The sequence below is a fragment of the Aspergillus steynii genome (genome assembly GCF_002849105.1).
Source record: "Aspergillus steynii IBT 23096 chromosome Unknown P170scaffold_6, whole genome shotgun sequence".
NCBI lineage: Eukaryota > Fungi > Ascomycota > Eurotiomycetes > Eurotiales > Aspergillaceae > Aspergillus > Aspergillus steynii.
In genome coordinates this window covers 2491011-2512799 of record NW_020194403.1, presented here as the reverse complement: position 1 = coordinate 2512799, position 21789 = coordinate 2491011, and the positions used below count along the sequence as shown (strand labels likewise).

Below are 21789 nucleotides of genomic sequence, written 5' to 3'. Positions count from 1 at the left end.
GGATGGTCACAGGGTGAGATTGCGGGTGGATCGGAATCAATAGTAACCTGGGCTGGGGTATATATAATCCCAAGTCAAAAAGTCCCGACGAGGTTCGGAGTAATTAAGCCATGCGGAGTTTAAGACGGAACCTTTTTTTCTTTTTCTTTTTCTTTTTCTTTTTTTTTTCTGGTTGCTGAGACGATGCGATCTGCCCCGACGGGATTAATTAAAGACCAAGACACTCATAGGCCCGTGGGAAGATTAGCTATGCGACTGCTTAGTGCTCCGATTACCGAAGGAAGGTTGGACCGGCCAGTGCAGCCGATAGGGCCATCGAACTCGAGGTCGAACGCACCATTTCCGGAGTCAAGACGGTGAGGACTAGGATGAATCGAGCGAGGGGCCGCCGTAATTGCAACGGGATCATTGGCGAGGGCCGCCGGCAGTTCCTTGGGGTGGAGACGGCTGCCCTTGGGTCTCTCCGGCTCAACTCCCACTGTTGTCGAGTTGTTGACCGGAAAGTGGTGGGATTCACCGGCGAAACAACGTCACGGGGCCCAACAAGCAGGCGACCGCCTTCTGTTCTGCCGCAGTTGGGGGGTCGCTCCCTCCGTTTTGGGCGTGTTTGTGCATTTTGGCTGGGGCGGATCCACCCGGCTTTTTTTTTTTTTTCCCTCTTCATCCCAGCTCCCTACTATACTCCGTCCCTTGATGCTCTGCTACGGAGTACTATCAGTATAACTCCAATTCATCCACGGGTGTTCTGTCCTTTTCTATCACCATCCTCTCCATTCATCCTTGTAGCCATTGCCGTACCTCCGCCCTCATCTCTTATTCCCCTCTCATTAATCCCTCCTGTTGAGATCCGTGGTAAGTCCCGGCGTCGCAGTTCCCAAGATCCCACTAGCTCCCGCACCGCGCTGGCTGCTGCTCCTCCCCCCTGTTTACGGACTAGCTCTCGGTGACATTTCCGCCTTGCCCGACCCTCTTGCCTGGTCTGGTCGGTCTGCCTGTCTGTGCTGTCCTCGACTTATCGCTTCGTCCTTTTTTCTTCTCCATCTCTTCTGGCCCAGGGATCCCTTCTTCTTCTTCTTCTTCCTCGTCTTTCTTCACAAACCCTAGTTTGCTGACCTCTCCCCCCTCCTCTCTCTGACACAGCTGGGGTACTTCCTCTCATCCTAGCCCCCACTTCCTCCCGTTCTTACGACTTAGATAATTCCTCCTGACACCGTGTGAACTCACGATTGGAGACAGTCTCGTTTCTTCCTCGTCTCTTCCTCTCTCATCCTCTTCTCTCTTCGCATTTCTTTCTAGACCTGTATCACTACGAGCGAGACGATCTTTTGCGGTTTCTTCTCTTCTCTGCCTACGCCACTAATCCTCTTCTCGGCTTTCTCTTCTGCACACTTTTTTTTCTCTTCTCATCCTGGTGACCGCCTTTTTACTATACGAGAAGTCTATGATCCTTAATTGATTGCTTCCATCATGGCCTCCGCCAACGGAATCTCGACCGCTGAGAAGCACAATCTTCCTTCACATTTCATCGGTGGCAACCACCTCGAAGCCGCGCCGCCGAGCAGCGTCAAGGACTTTGTGGCCAAACACGATGGTCACTCCGTCATCAGTTCCGTGAGTTTGCCGGTTCCCTGGCCCTGGCGCTATCATACTTTATCATCCCAGAGGGGGAATCTAACCTGGTTGTGCCTTGCAGGTCCTCATTGCCAACAACGGTATTGCCGCTGTAAAAGAAATCCGTTCCGTACGAAAATGGGCCTACGAAACATTTGGCAACGAGCGTGCCATTCAATTCACAGTCATGGCAACCCCGGAAGATCTGCACGCCAACGCGGATTACATTCGGATGGCGGACCAATATGTCGAGGTATGTGCAGCTGTCGGGCAATTAATGTGGTCGAAAATGCCGGAAACAATGTGCTGATAGATGATGATTCGCAGGTGCCCGGTGGTACGAATAACAACAACTATGCCAACGTCGAGTTGATTGTGGATGTTGCGGAGCGAATGGACGTCCACGCCGTGTGGGCTGGATGGGGTCACGCCTCTGAAAACCCTCGACTTCCCGAATCCTTGGCTGCCTCGCCCAAGAAGATCATCTTCATCGGTCCCCCCTCGTCTGCCATGCGCTCGCTTGGTGACAAGATCTCGTCAACAATCGTTGCGCAGCACGCCGGCGTTCCTTGCATTCCCTGGTCCGGAACTGGCGTCGACGATGTGGAGATTGATAAGCATGGTATCGTCACGGTGAAAGACGACATCTACAACAAGGGTTGCACCTTCTCGCCCGAGGAGGGTCTCGTCAAGGCCAAGGAAATTGGCTTCCCCGTCATGATCAAGGCCTCCGAAGGTGGTGGTGGTAAGGGTATTCGTAAGGTCGAGAAGGAAGAGGACTTCATCAGCCTGTACAATGCCGCCGCGAACGAAATCCCCGGATCGCCGATCTTCATCATGAAGCTGGCCGGTAACGCTCGTCACTTGGAAGTCCAGCTGCTGGCTGATCAGTACGGCAACAACATCTCTCTGTTTGGCAGAGATTGCTCGGTTCAGCGACGACACCAGAAGATCATCGAGGAGGCTCCCGTGACCATCGCCAAGCCCATCACTTTCCAGGCCATGGAGAAGGCCGCCGTCAGCCTGGGTCGACTGGTCGGTTACGTGTCTGCCGGTACCGTCGAGTACCTGTACTCCCACTCCGACGACAAGTTCTACTTCCTGGAGCTGAACCCCCGTCTCCAGGTCGAGCATCCGACCACTGAAATGGTGTCGGGCGTCAACCTGCCCGCCGCTCAGCTTCAGATTGCCATGGGTATCCCCCTGCACCGCATCCGTGACATTCGTCTCCTCTACGGTGTTGACCCCAACACTTCCTCCGACATTGACTTCGACTTCTCTAACGAGGAGAGCTTCAAGATCCAGCGTCGTCCTCAGCCCAAGGGTCACACGACCGCTTGCCGTATCACCTCTGAAGATCCCGGCGAGGGATTCAAGCCCTCCAGCGGTACCATGCACGAGCTGAACTTCCGTAGTTCGTCGAACGTGTGGGGTTACTTCTCCGTCGGTACGTCCGGAGGAATTCACAGTTTCTCGGACAGTCAGTTCGGTCACATCTTCGCCTACGGTGAGAACCGTTCCGCTTCCCGGAAGCACATGGTTATCGCGCTGAAGGAATTGAGCATTCGTGGTGACTTCCGTACCACCATCGAGTACTTGATCAAGCTGCTGGAGACGCCCGCCTTCGAAGACAACACCATTACCACCGGGTGGCTCGATCAGCTCATTTCCAACAAGCTGACCGCCGAGCGCCCCAACACCGTGGTCGCCGTTCTTTGCGGAGCTGTCACCAAGGCTCACCAGGCCAGTGAAGCCGGCATGGAGGAGTACCGCAAGGGTCTCGAGAAGGGTCAGGTTCCTTCCAAGGATGTCCTGAAGACCGTCTTCCCTGTGGATTTCATCTACGAGGGCCAGCGCTACAAGTTCACCGCCACCCGGGCCTCTCTGGACAGCTACCACTTGTTCATCAACGGCTCCAAGTGCTCCGTGGGCGTCCGTGCCCTGGCTGACGGGGGTCTGCTTGTCCTGCTGAACGGTCGCAGCCACAACGTCTACTGGAAGGAGGAAGCGGCCGCCACCCGTATCAGTGTGGACGGCAAGACTTGCCTGTTGGAACAGGAGAACGACCCGACGCAGCTTCGTTCGCCTTCTCCCGGAAAGCTCGTTAAGTTCACGGTGGAGACCGGCGACCACGTTCGTGCCGGCCAGGCCTACGCCGAAGTCGAGGTGATGAAGATGTACATGCCTTTGATCGCGCAGGAGGATGGTATCGTCCAGTTGATCAAGCAGCCTGGTGCTACGCTGGAGGCCGGTGATATCCTCGGTATCCTGGCTCTGGATGACCCGTCCCGTGTTAAGCATGCCCAGCCTTTCACTGGCCAGCTTCCCGACTTGGGTCCTCCCCAGGTCGTCGGTAGCAAGCCCCCGCAGCGGTTCTTCCTCTTGCACAGCATTCTGGAGAACATCCTGCGAGGATTTGACAACCAGGTCATCATGGGCTCCACCCTCAAGGAGCTGGTGGAGGTGCTCCGTAACCCCGAGCTGCCCTACGGCGAATGGAATGCCCAATCGTCTGCCCTGCATTCCCGTATGCCCCAGAGACTCGACGCTCAGCTTCAGAACGTTGTCGACCGTGCCAAGTCTCGCAAGGCCGAGTTCCCCGCCAAGCAGCTGCAGAAGACCATCACCCGATTCATCGAGGAGAACGTCAACCCCGCCGATGCTGAGATCTTGAAGACCACCCTGCTGCCTCTGCTGCAGGTCATCAACAAGTACATGGATGGCCTGAAGACTCACGAATTCGAAGTCTTCATCGGCCTATTGGAGCAGTACTACGAGGTGGAGAAGCTGTTCGGTGCCCGTAACGCCCGTGACGAAGATGCTATCCTCAAGTTGCGTGACGAGAACAAGGACGATATCACCAGCGTCGTCCAGAAGGTGCTCTCTCACAGCCGTATCGGCTCGAAGAACAACCTCGTCCTCGCTATCTTGGCCATGTACCGCCCGAACCAGCCCGGCGTCGGCAACGTCGGCAAGCACTTCAAGCCTATCCTCAAGAAGCTGACGGAGCTCGAGTCGCGCTCCGCTGCCAAGGTCACCCTGAAGGCCCGTGAGGTGCTCATCCAGTGCGCTCTTCCCTCTCTGGAGGAGCGTCTGTCCCAAATGGAACTCATCTTGCGCTCTTCCGTCGTGGAGTCCCAATATGGCGAGACTGGCTGGGATCACCGGGAACCCGACTTCGCTGTTCTGAAGGAGGTTGTTGACTCCAAGTACACCGTGTTCGACGTGCTGCCGCGCTTCTTCGTTCACCAGGACGCTTGGGTGACTCTGGCTGCGCTTGAGGTCTACGTTCGCCGTGCGTATCGCGCCTACACCCTGAAGAGCATGCACTACAGCCCCGCCGGAGAGCAGCCTTTGCTCTCGTGGGATTTCACTCTCGACAAGCTCGGCCAGCCCGAATTCGGTCCCGTTTCGTCGACGCAGCCTTCGGCCCCCAGCACCCCGACGACCGAGGCCCACAACCCACTGACGAGAATCAACTCCATCAGTGACATGTCCTATCTGGTCAGCCCCGGTAGCGGCGATCTCCGCAAGGGTGTTATGTTGCCCATTCAGTACCTGGAGGATGCCGAGGAGTACCTTCCCCGGGCTCTCGAGATGTTCCCCCGCACTGGAAAGGCCAAGAAGCCTGCCGACGGCCTCATTGCAGACCTGGAGGGCAAGCGCCGCCCCGCTGCCCGCCCCGAGCATGACAGCGAGCTGACGGGTGTCCTCAATATCGCCATCCGTGACGTTGAGGATATGGATGACAACCAGATTGTTGCTCAGATCAACGGACTTCTCGCCGATGTCAAGGAGGAACTGCTCGCCCGCCGCGTTCGTCGCGTGACGTTCATCTGCGGTAAGAACGGTATCTACCCCGGCTACTACACCTTCCGCGGACCCCTCTACCAGGAAGATGAGAGCATTCGTCACAGCGAGCCCGCTTTGGCCTTCCAGCTGGAACTTAGCCGCCTGTCGAAATTCCGAATCAAGCCTGTCTTCACGGAAAACAGGAACATCCACGTCTACGAGGCTATCGGCAAGGGACCCGAGAACGACAAGGCCGTTGACAAGCGTTACTTCGTTCGTGCTGTGGTGCGTCCGGGTCGCCTGCGTGACGACATCCCCACGGCTGAGTACCTGATCTCGGAGGCCGACAGGTTGATGAATGACATTCTCGATGCCCTGGAGATCATCGGCAACAACAACTCCGATCTGAACCACATCTTCATCAACTTCTCCCCCGTGTTCAACCTGCAGCCCAATGACGTTGAGCAGGCTCTGGCTGGATTTTTGGATCGCTTTGGTCGTCGCCTGTGGCGCCTGCGTGTGACCGGTGCCGAAATCCGCATTCTCTGCACCGACCCTGCCACCGGATTGCCCTACCCTCTGCGGGTGATCATCACCAACACCTACGGATTCATCATCCAGGTCGAGCTGTACATCGAGAAGAAGTCCGAGAAGGGCGAGTACATCTTCCAGAGCATTGGTGGCACCAACAAGCTCGGCTCCATGCACTTGCGTCCCGTGGCTACCCCGTACCCCACCAAGGAATGGCTCCAGCCCAAGCGTTACAAGGCCCATCTCATGGGTACCCAGTACGTGTACGACTTCCCCGAGCTCTTCCGCCAGGCCTTCCAGAACAGCTGGACCAGCGCCATTGCCAAGGTTCCCTCGCTGGCGGATCGCCGCCCCCCTGTCGGCGAGTGCATCGACTACACCGAGCTTGTCCTTGACGACACCGACAACCTGGTGGAGATCCAGAGAGGTCCTGGTACCAACACTCACGGCATGGTGGGATGGCTGGTGACTGCTCGCACGCCCGAGTACCCCCGCGGCCGTCGCTTCATCATCGTGGCCAACGACATCACCTTCCAGATCGGTTCGTTCGGTCCTCTGGAGGACCGGTTCTTCAACAAGTGTACCGAGCTGGCACGAAAGCTCGGCATTCCTCGCATTTACCTCTCTGCCAACTCCGGTGCCCGTATTGGTATGGCCGATGAACTCATCCCCTACTTCTCGGTTGCCTGGAACAACCCTGAGAGGCCCGAGGCCGGCTTCAAGTACCTGTACTTGACCCCTGAGATCAAGGAGCAGTTTGACGCTAGCCGCAAGAACGAGGTTATTACCGAGCAGATCTTCGACGAGGGTGAGGAGCGCCACAAGATCACCACCGTCATCGGTGCCAAGGATGGCCTGGGTGTCGAGTGTCTGAAGGGATCCGGTCTCATTGCCGGTGCCACCTCCAAGGCCTACGAGGACATCTTCACCATCACTCTGGTCACTTGCCGTTCCGTCGGTATCGGTGCCTACCTCGTCCGTCTGGGGCAGCGTGCCATCCAGGTTGAGGGCCAGCCCATCATCCTGACCGGTGCCCCTGCCATCAACAAGCTGTTGGGCCGTGAGGTCTACACCTCTAACCTGCAGCTCGGTGGCACTCAGATCATGTACAGGAACGGTGTTTCTCACATGACTGCCAACGACGACTTCGAAGGTGTGCAGAAGATCGTTGAGTGGATGGCCTTCGTTCCCGAGAGCAAGGGTAGCCCGAGCCCCGTCCGTCCCTGGTCCGACACTTGGGATCGGGATGTGGCCTACTTCCCCCCTCCTAAGCAGCCTTATGACCCCCGCTGGCTCATCAACGGTAAGGAGGACGAGGAGGGCTTCCTTCCCGGTCTGTTTGACGCGAACTCTTTCGAGGAAGCTCTCGGTGGATGGGCTCGCTCCGTTGTTGTCGGTCGTGCTCGCCTGGGTGGTATCCCTATGGGTGTTATTGCCGTCGAGACTCGCTCTGTCGAGAACGTCACCCCTGCCGACCCCGCCAACCCCGACTCCATGGAGATGATCAGCAGCGAGGCCGGTGGTGTGTGGTACCCCAACTCCGCCTACAAGACCGCTCAGGCCCTCCGTGACTTCAACAACGGTGAGCAGCTGCCTGTGATGATCCTTGCCAACTGGAGAGGTTTCTCTGGTGGACAGCGTGACATGTACAACGAGGTCCTCAAGTACGGATCGTACATCGTCGATGCGCTGGTCAAGTACGAGCAACCCATCTTCGTCTACATCCCGCCCTACGGTGAGCTTCGTGGTGGTTCGTGGGTCGTCGTCGATCCCACCATCAACCCCGACCAGATGGAGATGTACGCCGACGAGGATGCCCGTGGTGGTGTCCTCGAGCCCGAGGGTATCGTCGGCATCAAGTACCGCCGCGACAAGCAGCTCGACACCATGGCTCGTCTGGATCCCACTTACGGCGAGCTGCGTCGTTCCCTGGAGGATCAGTCCCTCAGCAAGGAACAGCTCTCTGAGATCAAGACCCGCATGGCCGCCCGCGAGGAGCAGCTCCTGCCCGTCTACACTCAGATCGCTCTGCAGTTTGCTGATCTCCACGATCGCGCCGGCCGCATGAAGGCCAAGAACACCATCCGCCGTTCTCTCACCTGGAAGAACGCCCGTCGCTTCTTCTACTGGCGTCTGCGCCGCCGTCTCAGCGAGGAGCTCATCGTCAAGCGTATGGTCGCCGCCGTGCCCTCTCCCGACTACCGCGAGGGCAGCGGTGCCATCGCCTCCGCCGCTCCTACTGGCCGCCTGACCGACACCACCGAGACGGCCCGCGCCGCGCACCTCCGGATGCTGCGCTCCTGGACCGGTCTGCTGGATGATGAACTGGAGAACGACGACCAGCGCGTCGCCACCTGGTTCGAGGAGAACAAGACTCTCATCCAGGACAAGGTCGAATCGCTCCAGACCCAGCGTGTGGCTGCGGATGTTGCCCAGCTGCTGATCAGCGACAAGGACGGTGGTCTGAAGGGTGTCAAGCAGGTGCTGAGCATGCTGCCTGTCGAAGAGAAGGAAGCTGTTCTGAAGCTTTTGGCATCGTCTTAAGCCGTTCTCATTTCTTCCCCTTTTATTCTTGAACATATCCAAATACCCAAATTTAAAAACAGCAGAGAGAGAGAGAAGGATATTTAAAAGAGATAGAGAGGTCTCTTTTGGGCAAAACTTTTCATTTTCTTATCTTTTTATACCTTGGTTTCTTTTATTCCGGGATCGGATGAATCGGGAGAGGAGCGGCTTTATGGTTTTGTTTATGTCGTTTCATTGTTGATTTCTTGATGCATGTTATGTGATGTTAATGTCTTTTCTTGTCTTGTTCATACACGGTGGTTTCTGATTTCTGTCTTGTTATTGAGCACATATACATCTATTCATTTTATTTGAAAGATTTATTTAAATTTCCTGGATTCGCATAGTTATTAACGGGATTTCTCTGGTTTAGAGTTTCTTTTACTTTCCTTAGTTATCTACTTGATTATCCAAGGGAGATAAAAGACCTAGGATCTGGACCTGGAGGGACAACAGCGCAACCAGAGTAAAGATAAAGAAGAACAGTAAACCCAAAACCAAGAAAACTCAGTTATTGCTCAATTAATGATATATTCCTATCTACCCTCTACCCATGACTTTAATGCTGTGTTGATCCCGTGATACATGAACTAAAATGAAATACAAAACCCATGCCAGAGTAAGGTAATGTCTCTCCCTCTACAAGGAAGATAAAAGATCAAAAGATTGAAAAGTATCAAAGGGTATTTATTTGATTGCCAAGTCCAGTCAAGGAAGTCATGGAAGCTAGGAGACAAAGATGATGTAAATAGAAAAAAAAAAACGCAAAAGGGGGTATTGTTGGTTTCGAATTGGAAACAAAAAAAAAAAAAAAAACAAAAGAGAAAATCAGGAAGGAAGTTCCTATCCGCTCGTTCACAGGTCATTCGTATAAATGTACGTCAGAATTAGGCAGGGAGGTTTGAGGGGGAAATTAAAGAGAAGGGAGTAGTATAGTGGTAGGGAGGGAAGGTGAATGCGGTGGGTGGTATAGGCACTTCCAGTCAAAGGAAAGAGGGGGAGGAGGTAGGTGATGTCGAAAAGGAAAGTCTTCAAGCAATTTGTCTTTCCAAACTGCGAGGCTGTGTCAAGATAGGCGGCATGCCCCGGTACGGGGTGGAGACTTCTCGTAGGCCACGACTGGTGTTGACGGGCCCCATGCTGGGATCGTCGATGCGGAGTCGGCCGATGTCAACAGGGATCTGATCGGGGAGTGGAAGGGGATTGCGGTAACGCGGATTCTGGGGCTCGAGGGTGTTGGAGTGAGGCATGGCGTATGCAAGCGACCCATCCGGACCCCCTGGGAGGGCGACGTAGGATGCGTTGAGGGTGCGCGCGATGTCCTCGAGGAGGACTTCCATGGGAGCGATGTAGGCCGTGTGGCTTTTGTCGGACCAAGCTAGAACGTGGCCACAGACACGACCGGTCGACCGCTCGAAGACCCAAGCGCCTGAATCGCCGGGGACTAGAAAGAAATTGAGTTAGCATGTGATCGACGGTATGAAGACGACAACACATATTGTGAACTGTGGTGTGCTTACTTACCCCCAAAATTCCCATCCACGCAAAAGCTCGTCGAGAAGGTCTGGCGGCCATGTAGCTTGACGATCGTCATTGCTCTTGAGATCTGTCCCGTTTGCAGGCCACTCGTTCGACCGCAGCAGTGCACATTCAAACCGCTGATATCTTCGAGGCGTGCAATGTCATTGAGATAGATGACTTCGCCTTGCGGAAGTGGACTGCGGTCTCCGTATCGTCGTCTGGATGCGTTTGGCCTGGTTGACGATGCTTTATCGTAAACAATATTGCGGACATCGATCCGATCGTCGTTGATTTTGATTAATGCCCAATCAATCTCGTGTTTGATGCCTTTCCGCGTCCAGCGTCGGACACCAGATGAGGCATGGACGAACCCAAAAGAGTGGGAAGCCAGGTGTTCATCGTCGCGGTCTTCGGGGGATGGAAAGAAATCCTCCCGAACATCGTCGATCGCGGGCTGCGTGACAAATAAAGGGGGTTCATCTCCAGGCTCGATACCCGCCGTATCACCGATTGATGCCGCATCCTCATCTTCGTATTCGTCATCGTCAATATTGAATGCGTCCTCGTCTGAGGAATAGCCTTCAGACAGGCAGAACTCTTCGTAGTTCCCATCCAAGGAATGTCCGTCTCCATCCTCGTCTTCCGAGATTTGAAACTCAAGATCGACATCCGACGACCCGTCATCATCACACCAGCTATACATGAACTCCGCATCTTGCGGACCTGACTGTTGCGGCCAGTTTCCAGCTGATCGTAAAGGGCCCCCAGAATCTTGCTCCTCATCCTCCTGATCACTAGGTGCTTCAAGCATGTGGTGAACGGTCATCCCATACGGCATGCCATCGACTAGTATGGCGCCACCGTAAGTCACCGGAGGCAGATGCTCTTCATTCATGAATGCACCCATGGATGCGCCGCACAGAGGCCGTTGCTGGTGACAAGGATTCGGGTCTTGGTAGGAGGAGGCATGGGGGTCTGCTCTTTCCGGTCCCGTCTTCGCCGGCCTGCGGCGCTTCTTCCGCGGGACTTTGGACCGTTGGATGTCGCCCCGGAGCACGAGAAGATCCCAATCCTCGCTCTCAAGCGGGAAGTATTTCTTCAGCGCCGCCCGGACCTTCTTTGCGCTCGCACAAGTCACGCAGATCGTGGTTCGAGCATTCTCCGCCGCATCGCCAGTCATCATGAGAGTGACACCGCATGATTCGGAGGAGTCTTTCAAGATCTTCTGGAGGAGCTTCCGCAGTCGAGGGAGCATCTGGAAATTCCACACATTCAAATGTTCCTGTGGAATTTCGACGTTGGTGAGCTTCTTGAACGTTCGCTTGCGGGTTTGTGGCTCGTCGAGACCCATTTTCCCTCGTAGAGCCTTCATGTCCGCATGAGGCAGTATCGGAAATGGCTCGGCAACAGGAACGGATTGCGTATGCACAGGCTCATATTCTGTCATCGCCGCTTTCGAATCATGCACGTCGGGTCGAGGGACAAGAGCAAGGGGCAGGCAATCGTCCAACTCGTCGGCATTCGGCGCCGAAAACAGGTCGATTCTGCAGCAAGACCAGGCAATTTTGGACATGGTGTAAATGAAATTCATCGAGAACGAAAAGATGCTGTGGGGCTCGGAGAGATCGAGGACGGGGTAATGGAAGGTTTGGGGCACCCGCAGGTTTAGGTCGTCGAAAGGCTGCGTGGAGAGGTGGAAGTTTGGCGCATCTAGACATAGCTGCACCACATGAAGGTAGGCACTACCACACTTGGGGGCCAGCTTTTGCAGGTAAACGTTCTCGATCCTCTGCTTGAACATGGAGTTGTTGTACTTCATCTTCCACAGGCGGCTCACAGGCGCCCACAATCCAATTTCCATCAAGACCAACCCCAGCGAGTAGAGATCGTAAGCCCAGGCGGCATCGTCCTCGAGCGACCGCTTATCGTCGGGATGACGATACATACTTGACGACAGAGGCTCGGGCGAAGACCCATTACCAGAGAATTGGGCGAACGACGTCAGGTAAGGGCGCTGGAGGTTTTCGGTAAGGCTGACTTCGTCGTTGTTCGCGTTTGTTAGTCCAGGGAAGATAAGAACATTGCTGCTGTTGATGTTTCCGTGCACAAGGTTCTGGCTCCTTAATTGAAGCACAGCCATCAAAAGATCGTAAGCCAAGCGGAATCGCGTTTCGAGGTTGGGGATTTGGTTGTCTTCTTTGGTCTGGAACAGAGACACCAAGGGCTTCGGCTTCAAGCCTTGCAATAAATCGGTGGGATTGCGCAGAAAAGGAAAGTAGTCCATCGGCAATTGGTAGATGATAGCATAACGGGAATTAGGCATGTCAATATAGTAACCAAGAAATTTCAACAGTCCCAGATGAGAAACTCGCGCATTCTGCACAAGCTGATCAAGAGTCTGGTTGACGTGATCGAGACGCTTGTTACTGGGTACCGCGACCGCGCCCGACGACTCTAGGATCATGGGTGTGAATTCAACGAGAATTGTCGCCGTCGAGTCTTTGGAACCACGCAAAAATGGAGATGCCGAGGTCTTGATGCGACCGATGGCGCGGGAATTGGTGGAAGCGGCGACCATTTCGTACGGCGGGGGGCTGTTGTCGTGCGATGCCCCGGAGAGCTGCAGCGCCGAGCGATCAATGAGGTAATTTTGCGAAGACACAGGCGCCGGGGCGTAGGGGTTCTCAAGCCTTGGCTTCTCGAGATTGTGATGGGGGTACGGCGAATACTCGAACGGGTCCTGCTTCGAAATAGGGCTCGCATACATCTGCTTCGAATCGTAGGACGGACCGTGGTAGGATTTGGAGTCCGCGGTCGGGGTTTGGGAGGCAGAGTATTGCCGCGACCAGCCAGACTGTCCACTGGCGGCCATGTTGCGCCGAGAGCGAGACAGGTCGTAGAGCGTATCAATGCAGGAGGTCAGGTCGGAGAGAAGGGTCTTCGATCGATTGATATCCTCGTTTGTCCAGTGTGTCTTGACCGGGAGGCGGCTCAGGGCGTCTTTCGCATCCTTCGACGGAGGGTCGGCGCGGCCGCCTTTGGGCGGCAGGATATCGGAGGTTCCTGTGTGCTGCAAACGTTCAGCTTCGTTGAGGAGCTCTTGAATTGACGACATGACGCTGGCAACGACGTCGCTGAAGCCGGCCTGGGTCAGCGACTCGTCGATATCGTTGGGCTGTGCTGCACTAGCGTCGCTCCAATCGAGGCCCCATGCCAACAGCCGATCTCTCTGGGTTCTGAAGCTGCGGTGGAGGGTGACGAGCTCGGGGTCGTCGACGGCCTTGGAGGCGGTGGTGACGCTCTCACAAGATGTTTTGGTGTCGGTATACATCTTGGTGAGGCGTCGCTGGAGGTAGGACCCCCCATGACGGAGAACGGACATCTTGGCGCGCACTCTTGCGGACGGATCAAGACGAGACGAATTAGCGGGAATTCAGGAGCATGTCAAGCGAGTGGGACAGATCTGAACACCAATATCAGGGGGAAGACATGGTCTAGGGCAGGAGGGGGGAATGGATGGAGAGAGAGAAGAGAGCGAAGCGCGACGTTAGTCCATCCGAGGATAATAGGCTGGGACTAATACTGAGGGGCAAAAAGGCGACGGGAGGAATAAGAATAGAAAGGCCGGTGGGCAAGGAATTCTGCTGCCTAACCAATCGGGAGTGGCGAGTGCTGCAAAGCCTCCTGTGCCAAGCCACACGTCCGCGCAACCTTGGCGCGTCACGTGGCAGGCAGCCGCGATTCCTCTGGCCACGTGCCCTGATTGGCCGCCGCCCGCGGGTGGGCACGTGCACGAGCCCACTCTGCAGGCTGACTCAGCCGTGCCTCGCCAGTCTCAAGGCTTCTTAGTGCTTGACGATGTCATGATGTCCAGATTAACTCGGCTTAGGGTGCAAATCCAGATACAAGGGATGGATTTTCAAGATTGACCGACCCTTCAACATGGAGCGGCCCTTAGAATTCCTTACTCGACTGACACCTCCAATACTAGGCTCCCGCCATTCCGGTGAAAATCTCGCACGGGATTTAAACTGAAACAGCAGGCAGAAAGATACTTGCCTACCTTTGGGGTGATTTCTCGAAGCCTAGCGACGAACACATGCTAGTCTTTGTTAGGCATAGTCACGAGTATTGATTTTTTTTTGTATTCTCATTTTCAATCTATCTCCGTCACCGGGTATGCGTACGATATACCATATTAGGATCTAATTATGCATAGCCTTGAGGATAGAAATGTGGATCCCATGAACCATGATCTTAAAGCGAAACAAAACACCCATTTCTTGAAAATCCACCGAACCCATGGCATAAACACCATCAAACATTAAATCGTTAAAATTCTATAGACCATTCAATAAAATTTCGTATTCGGAGGGAGTCCCTCCGCCTGGTCTTCTCTCTATATTCATCAGTTAGCAGGATCAATGTCTCTGACACATGATAATGGAGACCTTACCAGTGCATCCCCAATTCCCTGTACCAACGCAATTTCATGCTCACAGCGGGCTAGTTGCTGAGGCCCAAAGTCGGTGAAGGTCATCGCAACGTCAAAGTCACTCCAGACCAGCCTATCAGGCGTTCCACGAACAAGGAGAAGGTTTCTGGGCCAGACATCGTAGTGGTAAACACCCGCCCTGTGTATCTCCTTCATGCCCTCAATTGCCTGGGGAAATAGCGTATCCGAGTACTTAACGCAGTTCAAACTCTCTGCATTTGGGAGGTATTCGAGCAATATTGCCCTCGGCTTCATCTTGTCTTGGGCGAAGTTATCGAAAGCAGGATGGAAGGCAGCCGGATCCACTCGATCGATGTAGCCGTAGCATTTTGGAACAAATCCGCTATCACAGGCACCAGAAGCTATGAGCTTCTGATATGCACCGTATTCGCAACGGAATCGATTTAGGTCACGGCCTTTCTTGGAGTATCCCGGCTCGCCCTCGTCGTGATAAAGTTTCAATGCGTACTTTTGTCCATCCAGATCTACCTCAAATATTGAAGATGCATCAGAGTATGAGATCCCCCTGATGATCTTAATTTTGGAGGGATCTACTTCTGCCAAGGGAGTGCTGGTTGTATGCATTGCTCTGTTAGAAGCTGGAGCGGGAGGCAGTTTTGGGGATTGTTTGTAGGTAGATTATTTAGTCCGGGCTACGGGTCGGGTGGGGTTCAGACGATCGGATCTCCCGAATCAGATCCACCGCCTGCTATTGCCTGTCTCTACTCCGTATGTATTTCTGTGCTTTCCCCAACTCTTGTCATTCATAGTAGCATTTCTCTGTCCTCTTTCGCCTAGTTACCCTGATACACATTCAATTCAGCGATAGTATTACTTCTAAATCCCATCCACAAGGTGTACTGCAATATGGACAACCAGTCTCTCCTAAAATATCTATCTGGCGCAGGTGCATTCTATATGTGCCAGCATAGCGCGCGCCATGGCTTTGTGACTATAGATACTGAGTTGGTGGCTGTTAAGCGTCTTGAGACGAGGGGTCATCTGGCCGTTTCTGTGGCGATCCCTTGGAAAGCAGGAGGCCTTGCCAGCTCACTGTGCTGATGGGTATGTGGTATTTAGGGATGCTGGCGGCGGAAGAAACGAATTGGTCCTTATAGTACACTGATACTAGCCTTCAGCGGCCTTTGAGCGTTTCAAGTAAGCCAGTTGATTAAATCTGAAAGCCTATATATACGGGGCCTTAGTAGCACCGTCGGTAGCTAGTAAGCCTAGTGTATAAAAGAAGTTTAGTAGTACCCACGGTAGCCAGCAAGCCCACGTATACAGGGGCTTAGTAGTACTAATAGTGGCTAGTAAGCCCATACTCACGGTAGTTCGCAAACCTACCTACTATACTCGTGTTTAATAAGTACTAAGTAGAAAGGTAAGTAGAAAGAAGTAAGAAAAGTTTATGGTAGAGCAGCAGAATACCCGACGGCGATAAGGCTACTAGAACTAATTAGAATGCCGGAACCGAACAGTTTTTACGGAAAAGGTCAAGATACCAGGTACATATGTAAATTTGGTTGAGATTACTTATCATTGCGGTGGCCCTCCGGGTCCTAAATTTCTACATATTAAAGTTACTAGCACTACTGCGTAGTAGGTTTAAAAGTCAATACAAGCAACAATCCAAGAGTCAGGCAGTTCGGGAAAACCTTAACACATACGGATCTAAACGATTCGCCTACGGCAATTAGGCAGCAGCCTTTTCTTTTCTTTTTTTTTTTTTTTTTAAGAATGCAGGTCCAGTTCCGAAATCATGCCCTAATTCCATCGGTCTCGGATGACTGAAGTTTTGCCTTAGAAGTTTTAACATTCTATTCATGATTCATCATAATAAAAAATATAATGAAAATAATAATCACAAGGATTTGCGACGAGTACGAACAAGAAAAGAGAAATCAACCAGAATGTTGCTACATGTTTTTGAATTACCACTCCTGCTTCACGTCGCTCCAATCATCCCGTGATTACCTGTCGAGGCACACCCACATCCCTTGCGCGCTTCTCACGGAAATTGTGGAGACGCTCTCCAATCAAATAGACATCATCCCGGATGTTGACTCGCCAGATCTCCACCTGTCGACGGACCAGATAGGCCAGCCAGGCCAGCAGGCTCATGAACAACGTCGCCGGGTAGGCATAGCGGTAAACCTTGGACTGCACCTCGGGAGCCGAGTGGAACACGGTCGAGTTCACAATGAACCCAAAAGAGAGTGGTATGAACACCGCAACAGCCGCCAAGAGCGTGATTGGAAGCAGCAGTGCCCGCGTGGCAAGGCTCACGTTGGGTTTTAACCAGCTATCGCGGAAGATGCCGTTCAAGGCTGCCGCCGGGCGAGAAGCAGAATTCCACAGAACGAATTTAACGGTCATTTGGACATAGAGCACTCCAAGTGTCCAGTCTTGCACAAAGTGGATGACATGGGCCTGGGTGCCGCCCAAGTATGTGTGCACTGGGACCAGCACGTAAAGCTCCACCACCAGAGCGAATAGCGAAGGCAACACAACAGAGAATGCGGTGAAGATGTAGATGAGACGGAGGCCGTTCATCACGGCACTGGCTGATCCGATACAGGCCTGTCGAGGGGACTGCAAATACGGTCCCAGGCGGTCTTTGACCACTGCAGCGCGGTTCTTGCAATACCAGGCAACGAACCCAGCCCCACCGACTATGCAAATGCCGGTGGAAAAGGCGTAAATATCATTCAGTGGACGGTTGGGGAAGTATGACGACATCACCTTGCGCCCAACGATCAGCGGAATAATGGTGGTGCCTACGCCAGTGGCGGCCGCAAACACCCAAATCAAGAGAATGAAGGCAGCAATCCTGCTTCGGAAGAACGGAGGAACATAAACCTTGGTGAACATGTCATTCTTCCGGCCATGGAGGCCTTCATCCGTATCCATGGCCCCATCGACCCGCTCGTTGGTTTCAGATACTTCCAAGAATACATGGCTGCCTTTGGGAATGCGGACTTGATCAGAAGCGGGGGCACGAACGAATCTCCCATCCCGGGCAAAGTAGACGTCAAGAGACCTGTCAGTTGGCACTTTTTGTTCGTTCTTATTGGCAACAACAGGCTGCGCCACGTCACCCTTAGCTCCTGTTAACAAGTGCCACCATGTTCGTCGCACATGATGTCCTTCCTCGTCGGGTTGTCTGTCTCCGAAGAAGAACTCTGTCAGGCGCAAAAAGCGGGCACATTTGTGGAACCACCAACTGTAGAGGCCATGTAGGCCATCAGAAGGTTTGATGGAGCGGATTGCAAGCGGCATGACAAAGTTGTAGAAGAGTAGATCAACCGGGAATTCAAGGACCGGGATAGTGGCAGACCATTGGATTGGTAAAACGCCATCAAAGGAAAAGTGCAACCCCCACACGACACCCCCAAGACACACGATCACCAGAGCACCATAGACCAAGGCACTAAACGCAATTTTGCGCAGTTGGGTGGTGATGTTGCGCTCGAGCACGTCACGCACGGGATGGAAGGTCGGGTCATCCGGATCGCGAATGAAATCTGGATCAAGTTAGCCATGTCCTCTTGGAGGGGGGAAGATAAAAAAAAAGCAGGCAGCACTTACACAAGACTCCACTCCTCATGATCTTCCGGCACATAGCGACGAAGAGAGCGAAATGAAACATGTAACAGGTGCCGATGAACCAATGGACAAATAGTGAAGTGAGGGGTGATGAGGAAGTGAATTCGATCCGGGAGGTTATGGATGCGCCTTCAAAAAGAGGCAGCAATGCAACGTCAAGCAAGGAGCCGCAGTAGAGTGGGAAGACGATCATTTCGATTCCAATGATGAGGATGACTTTCATGACACCTCCAGCTTGGTTGAGAACTTCGGCAATGATGCCTTCAACCCTTTGCCCTCGAGCCACGCCAGAAAGTAGAGCGGTAGCACGTAGGTAGAGAAGGCCTAGAGCCGAGACAAGAAGATAGCCCATGACGATGGCAATCACACGATCTTGTGTATCCCACACAGCGAGATCGTAATCCAGGGTAATGCTAGATACTGGCGGTACGCCCATCATGTTGGCTCTGAACCACTTTGTGCCATTCAAGGAATACATGATGTTATCCACAAAGTCGCTGATCTGGTACCGAGCCTGGGACAACAGATCGGTAAGATCAATGGCTTCGCGATCAAATGCGAGGGCGCCAGTGGCTCCATGGGTTATAATCCGAAGCGGTAAATCGTGCAATACAAATTTCACCGCAACGAAAACGGATCGCAGGAGAGTGGCAATTCGTGCTTGGTGAATTATCAATGCTTGGTGAGAGAGAACGGAGAACATAGGAACATCCGCTTCATGGAAAACGAAAAATGTGCTAGCCACATTTTTCAATCGATGGCTGCTGGCATCGATGAGCGAAAGCGAAGCACTGGTAAGTGTTTTGGTGTGAGGAATCCAGTTTCCTATGGGCAACAGAGCACTGAGAGGACTAAGGAACAACTTGCAGAGAAGAGTGACCCAGTACATGACATAACCCAGGCTACCAATTAGTGTATCAAGGGTGATATCAGCGAAGACCGATACTGCAGTCATTGGTACACCAAAGACAAGCTGAATGGGGTTTGCCAGCAGAACAAGAGCAATCTTTCCCCATAGGTAAGGAAGCCAGATTCCAATTGCTACCGTAAACGAGATGAGGAGAGCACTAAAGACACCGTTTTGCAGGAGACCGAAAATCGGACCGTGCATACCAATGAGCTCTAGTATTCCTTCCAGGTCGTCGCCATCCTCGATAGCTTCAAGATCGTTCGCATCAAGTCCAGCATCCGCAAGGAACCCCTGATTGTCCTGTGCAGCGTTGTTGAGCGCGCGTTGATTGTTTTGCACGGGCACGAAAGGTTCTTCCAAAGCTGGATCTTCAACTATGTGCTCTCCATCCTGATGCAGAGGTTCTTCAGCCGGCTCATCTGGAGTGATATCGGCCCAAAACCAGTCGAGGACCTGAGTGGTCAACGTTTTGGGAGGAGCAGGAGCAGCCTGATTGCCATTAGGAGCCGATTGCGGGGCGCTTTCCGGGGCGCCCCCAGCCCTATCAGAAGAATCATCAGCCCTAGGAAGTTCGGCTGAAGCAGGAGCTGCAACAGGGGCTGTGACAGGAGCTTCATGAACATGAGGTTCGTCATCATAGGGTTGGGTGGCGTGGATATCATCTTGATGCTGATCCATAGTATCTGGCCCCGGATCTGGAAAATTGAATGCAAAAGGGTTCCGCGATTGACCTGTGTTGTGATAGCCCTCGAATTCTGGATTGAACGAATCCCCAGCCTCCCAGTGGGTATCGTCATCGCCCTGCTGTCCATATTCATGCGCCGACTGAGAGGACTCCGCGAACTTAGGTTGGGAATCATACACATGTGCATCATATGTATCCGTGTCGGGGAGTGCTTCATATGGCTGGGCGGCCGTGTCGCTGCCGAAGAAGTTGGGAGGTCGACTTTGCCGCAGATTGGTCATCGCAGTGACGATCCAGTTTAACTCTGCCTGACGGTTTTCTTCTCTGATGATCCTGAGGACCTGTTCGGGATCACCCTGAGCCCGAGACCATAGGTCCCGGAAAATATCAGTACCAGGCCAGACTTGACCCACTTGGCGATAGTGCTCTCCCGTTGAAGGGTCGACATTTTCTCCGTACGAGTTGCTATCGTAGTGCCGGGACATAGACGATGTACCAAAGTCTTCAGCGCCTTCTGGGTGGGCGAAGCTATCACCTTGAACAAAGGAGTGTCCGTGAAAAGACCCTGACTCTTCTCGGGGAGGCTCCGGCCCGTCCGCGAGACCAAACCCATCATTCACCCGGTGATGCTCGTGTACAGGTTCCTCTGTGTGCGGAACAGGCTGTTGGTCGGGTCCAGGTCTGTCTTCGTTTTGATTTGGACGATTATTAGCGATTAACTGAACAGCCGCCTCTCGCTCCCCCTCTGCGATGTTGGCCGTTGGCTGTTGTTGAACAACCCACTCCCGAATCAGAAATATTAGTATACAGGAGACCACAACCAACACCGTAATGAGTTGTCCCTCCAAAGTGTCGATCACGATGTTGTTAAATGTCGGTGATGGAGTCAAGGCGTTCAAAAATTTGACATCAGAAAGCCAGGAGGAGCGCCGGGGCTTGTAAAGCCCAAGAGTAGCATTCGATGATCCCGCATCCGTATGGCGTGCCCCCGACGACATCGCGGGAAAGAAAAGACTCGAAAAGGCATTCTTTATCAGACTGAACATCAAAGGCTCACCCGATGAGAAGCCGAACATTGACGGTACGGACGACGGGATATCACTCGAGCTGGGCGAGATGGCGGCTGGTGCACTGCTCAACGAACCCGATGCATTCTCGACGGAATGGGCAGCATGACTGGCAACAGAGCCTTGACGAGGTATATCACCTCCAGACCAACGACCATCTGCCAGCCAGAAGAGCGCCCTCCAGATTGCCCTCATCGACCACGGCAGCCATCCGAGCCAAACGAAGGCGACAAGAACAAAGCGAAGCCACGTAACCATTGTCCGAAAGCTGTGTATAAAAAGCTGCTTCATGAACAGCGGCGCGGGGAGGTTTCGAGGCATGTTCGGATCGTACAGTTTGGTAAATCGGAATGGCGTTTTACACAGCTCGCAATGCTTCTTCTGGGAGTGCGACAGCCACTCAACCAAGCAAGCTTGGTGAACGAACTTGATGCTCCCACTGCATTTGCACGGATAGAAGAGCTGCTCGTCCTCCGTTCCCTCCCCGCGACATATTCGGCAAGTATCTGGGTCCTCCAGGTCCCTCCCCTTCCCTTTGGTGTTGGTAGCATAGGCTGGATCATTCATCAGGTCTGGAAAAGATGATGCGCCCGAATATTCTGGGCCTTGGTATTCTGGAATCTCCATGTTGGCGACAACGTCATTCGACGGTCCGATCGTCTTTAGTAGTGATAGCCAGATGTCATGTTCATAGAACCGCTAGGGCGCGACTTTCGAGATAGGGACACGTGAGTCAAACTCAGCGAGGTTTCCGTGGTGAGGTCGGCTTAACAGAATGACAGCGCTGTCAGAGGGACTCAAAGAAAAGACTACCGGCAAGTCGACAGGAACCAACTGGTGGCAAGTTGCCTAGGTTGACGATAGGAATGGAAGCCACCGTGAAATGCGGTTCAGGTCAAAGAGCCTGCTGACTCAGCGGCAAACGACCTCGCCTTCGCGGAGGCTGACACGTGATAATGTCGTATTACCGGCGGGGAGCAGCAATACGGCCGATTTGGCGGGG

The 21789-nt window shown here is 53.5% G+C and overlaps 5 protein-coding genes across 5 annotated transcripts; 1 reads left to right on the top strand and 4 right to left on the bottom strand.

Annotated features, from left to right (window-relative positions):
• Positions 1 to 1467: 1467 nt before the first annotated feature.
• P170DRAFT_363677 (acetyl-CoA carboxylase ACC1) lies at positions 1468 to 8478 on the top strand (the record flags this gene model as incomplete). Its single annotated transcript, XM_024844596.1, has 3 exons — positions 1468 to 1611; positions 1694 to 1864; positions 1939 to 8478. The coding sequence occupies 3 exons, from the start codon at positions 1468 to 1470 to the stop codon at positions 8476 to 8478; spliced, it is 6855 nt and encodes a 2284-aa protein (XP_024702437.1).
• A 527-nt stretch (positions 8479 to 9005) lies between these two features.
• Positions 9006 to 9517, bottom strand: P170DRAFT_235151 (uncharacterized protein). The gene has a single exon (XM_024842916.1). It carries the CDS (start codon positions 9363 to 9365, stop codon positions 9090 to 9092), a length of 276 nt encoding a protein of 91 aa, XP_024702436.1. The 5' UTR covers positions 9366 to 9517; the 3' UTR covers positions 9006 to 9089.
• Positions 9518 to 9530: 13 nt separating this feature from the next.
• P170DRAFT_477997 (uncharacterized protein) lies at positions 9531 to 13402 on the bottom strand (the record flags this gene model as incomplete). The annotated part of the gene is made up of 2 exons (XM_024853517.1): positions 9531 to 9943; positions 10024 to 13402. 2 exons carry the CDS (start codon positions 13400 to 13402, stop codon positions 9531 to 9533), a joined length of 3792 nt encoding a protein of 1263 aa, XP_024702435.1.
• Positions 13403 to 14240: 838 nt separating this feature from the next.
• Positions 14241 to 15135, bottom strand: P170DRAFT_511778 (uncharacterized protein). The gene is made up of 2 exons (XM_024854921.1): positions 14477 to 15135; positions 14241 to 14419 (listed from the first exon to the last, which is right to left on the bottom strand). The coding sequence occupies exons 1-2, from the start codon at positions 15098 to 15100 to the stop codon at positions 14372 to 14374; spliced, it is 672 nt and encodes a 223-aa protein (XP_024702434.1). The 5' UTR covers positions 15101 to 15135; the 3' UTR covers positions 14241 to 14371.
• Positions 15136 to 16316: 1181 nt separating this feature from the next.
• Positions 16317 to 21636, bottom strand: P170DRAFT_388381 (E3 ubiquitin-protein ligase SSM4). The gene is made up of 2 exons (XM_024845842.1): positions 18107 to 21636; positions 16317 to 18042 (listed from the first exon to the last, which is right to left on the bottom strand). The coding sequence occupies exons 1-2, from the start codon at positions 21411 to 21413 to the stop codon at positions 16478 to 16480; spliced, it is 4872 nt and encodes a 1623-aa protein (XP_024702433.1). The 5' UTR covers positions 21414 to 21636; the 3' UTR covers positions 16317 to 16477.
• Between the last annotated feature and the right edge of the window lie 153 nt (positions 21637 to 21789).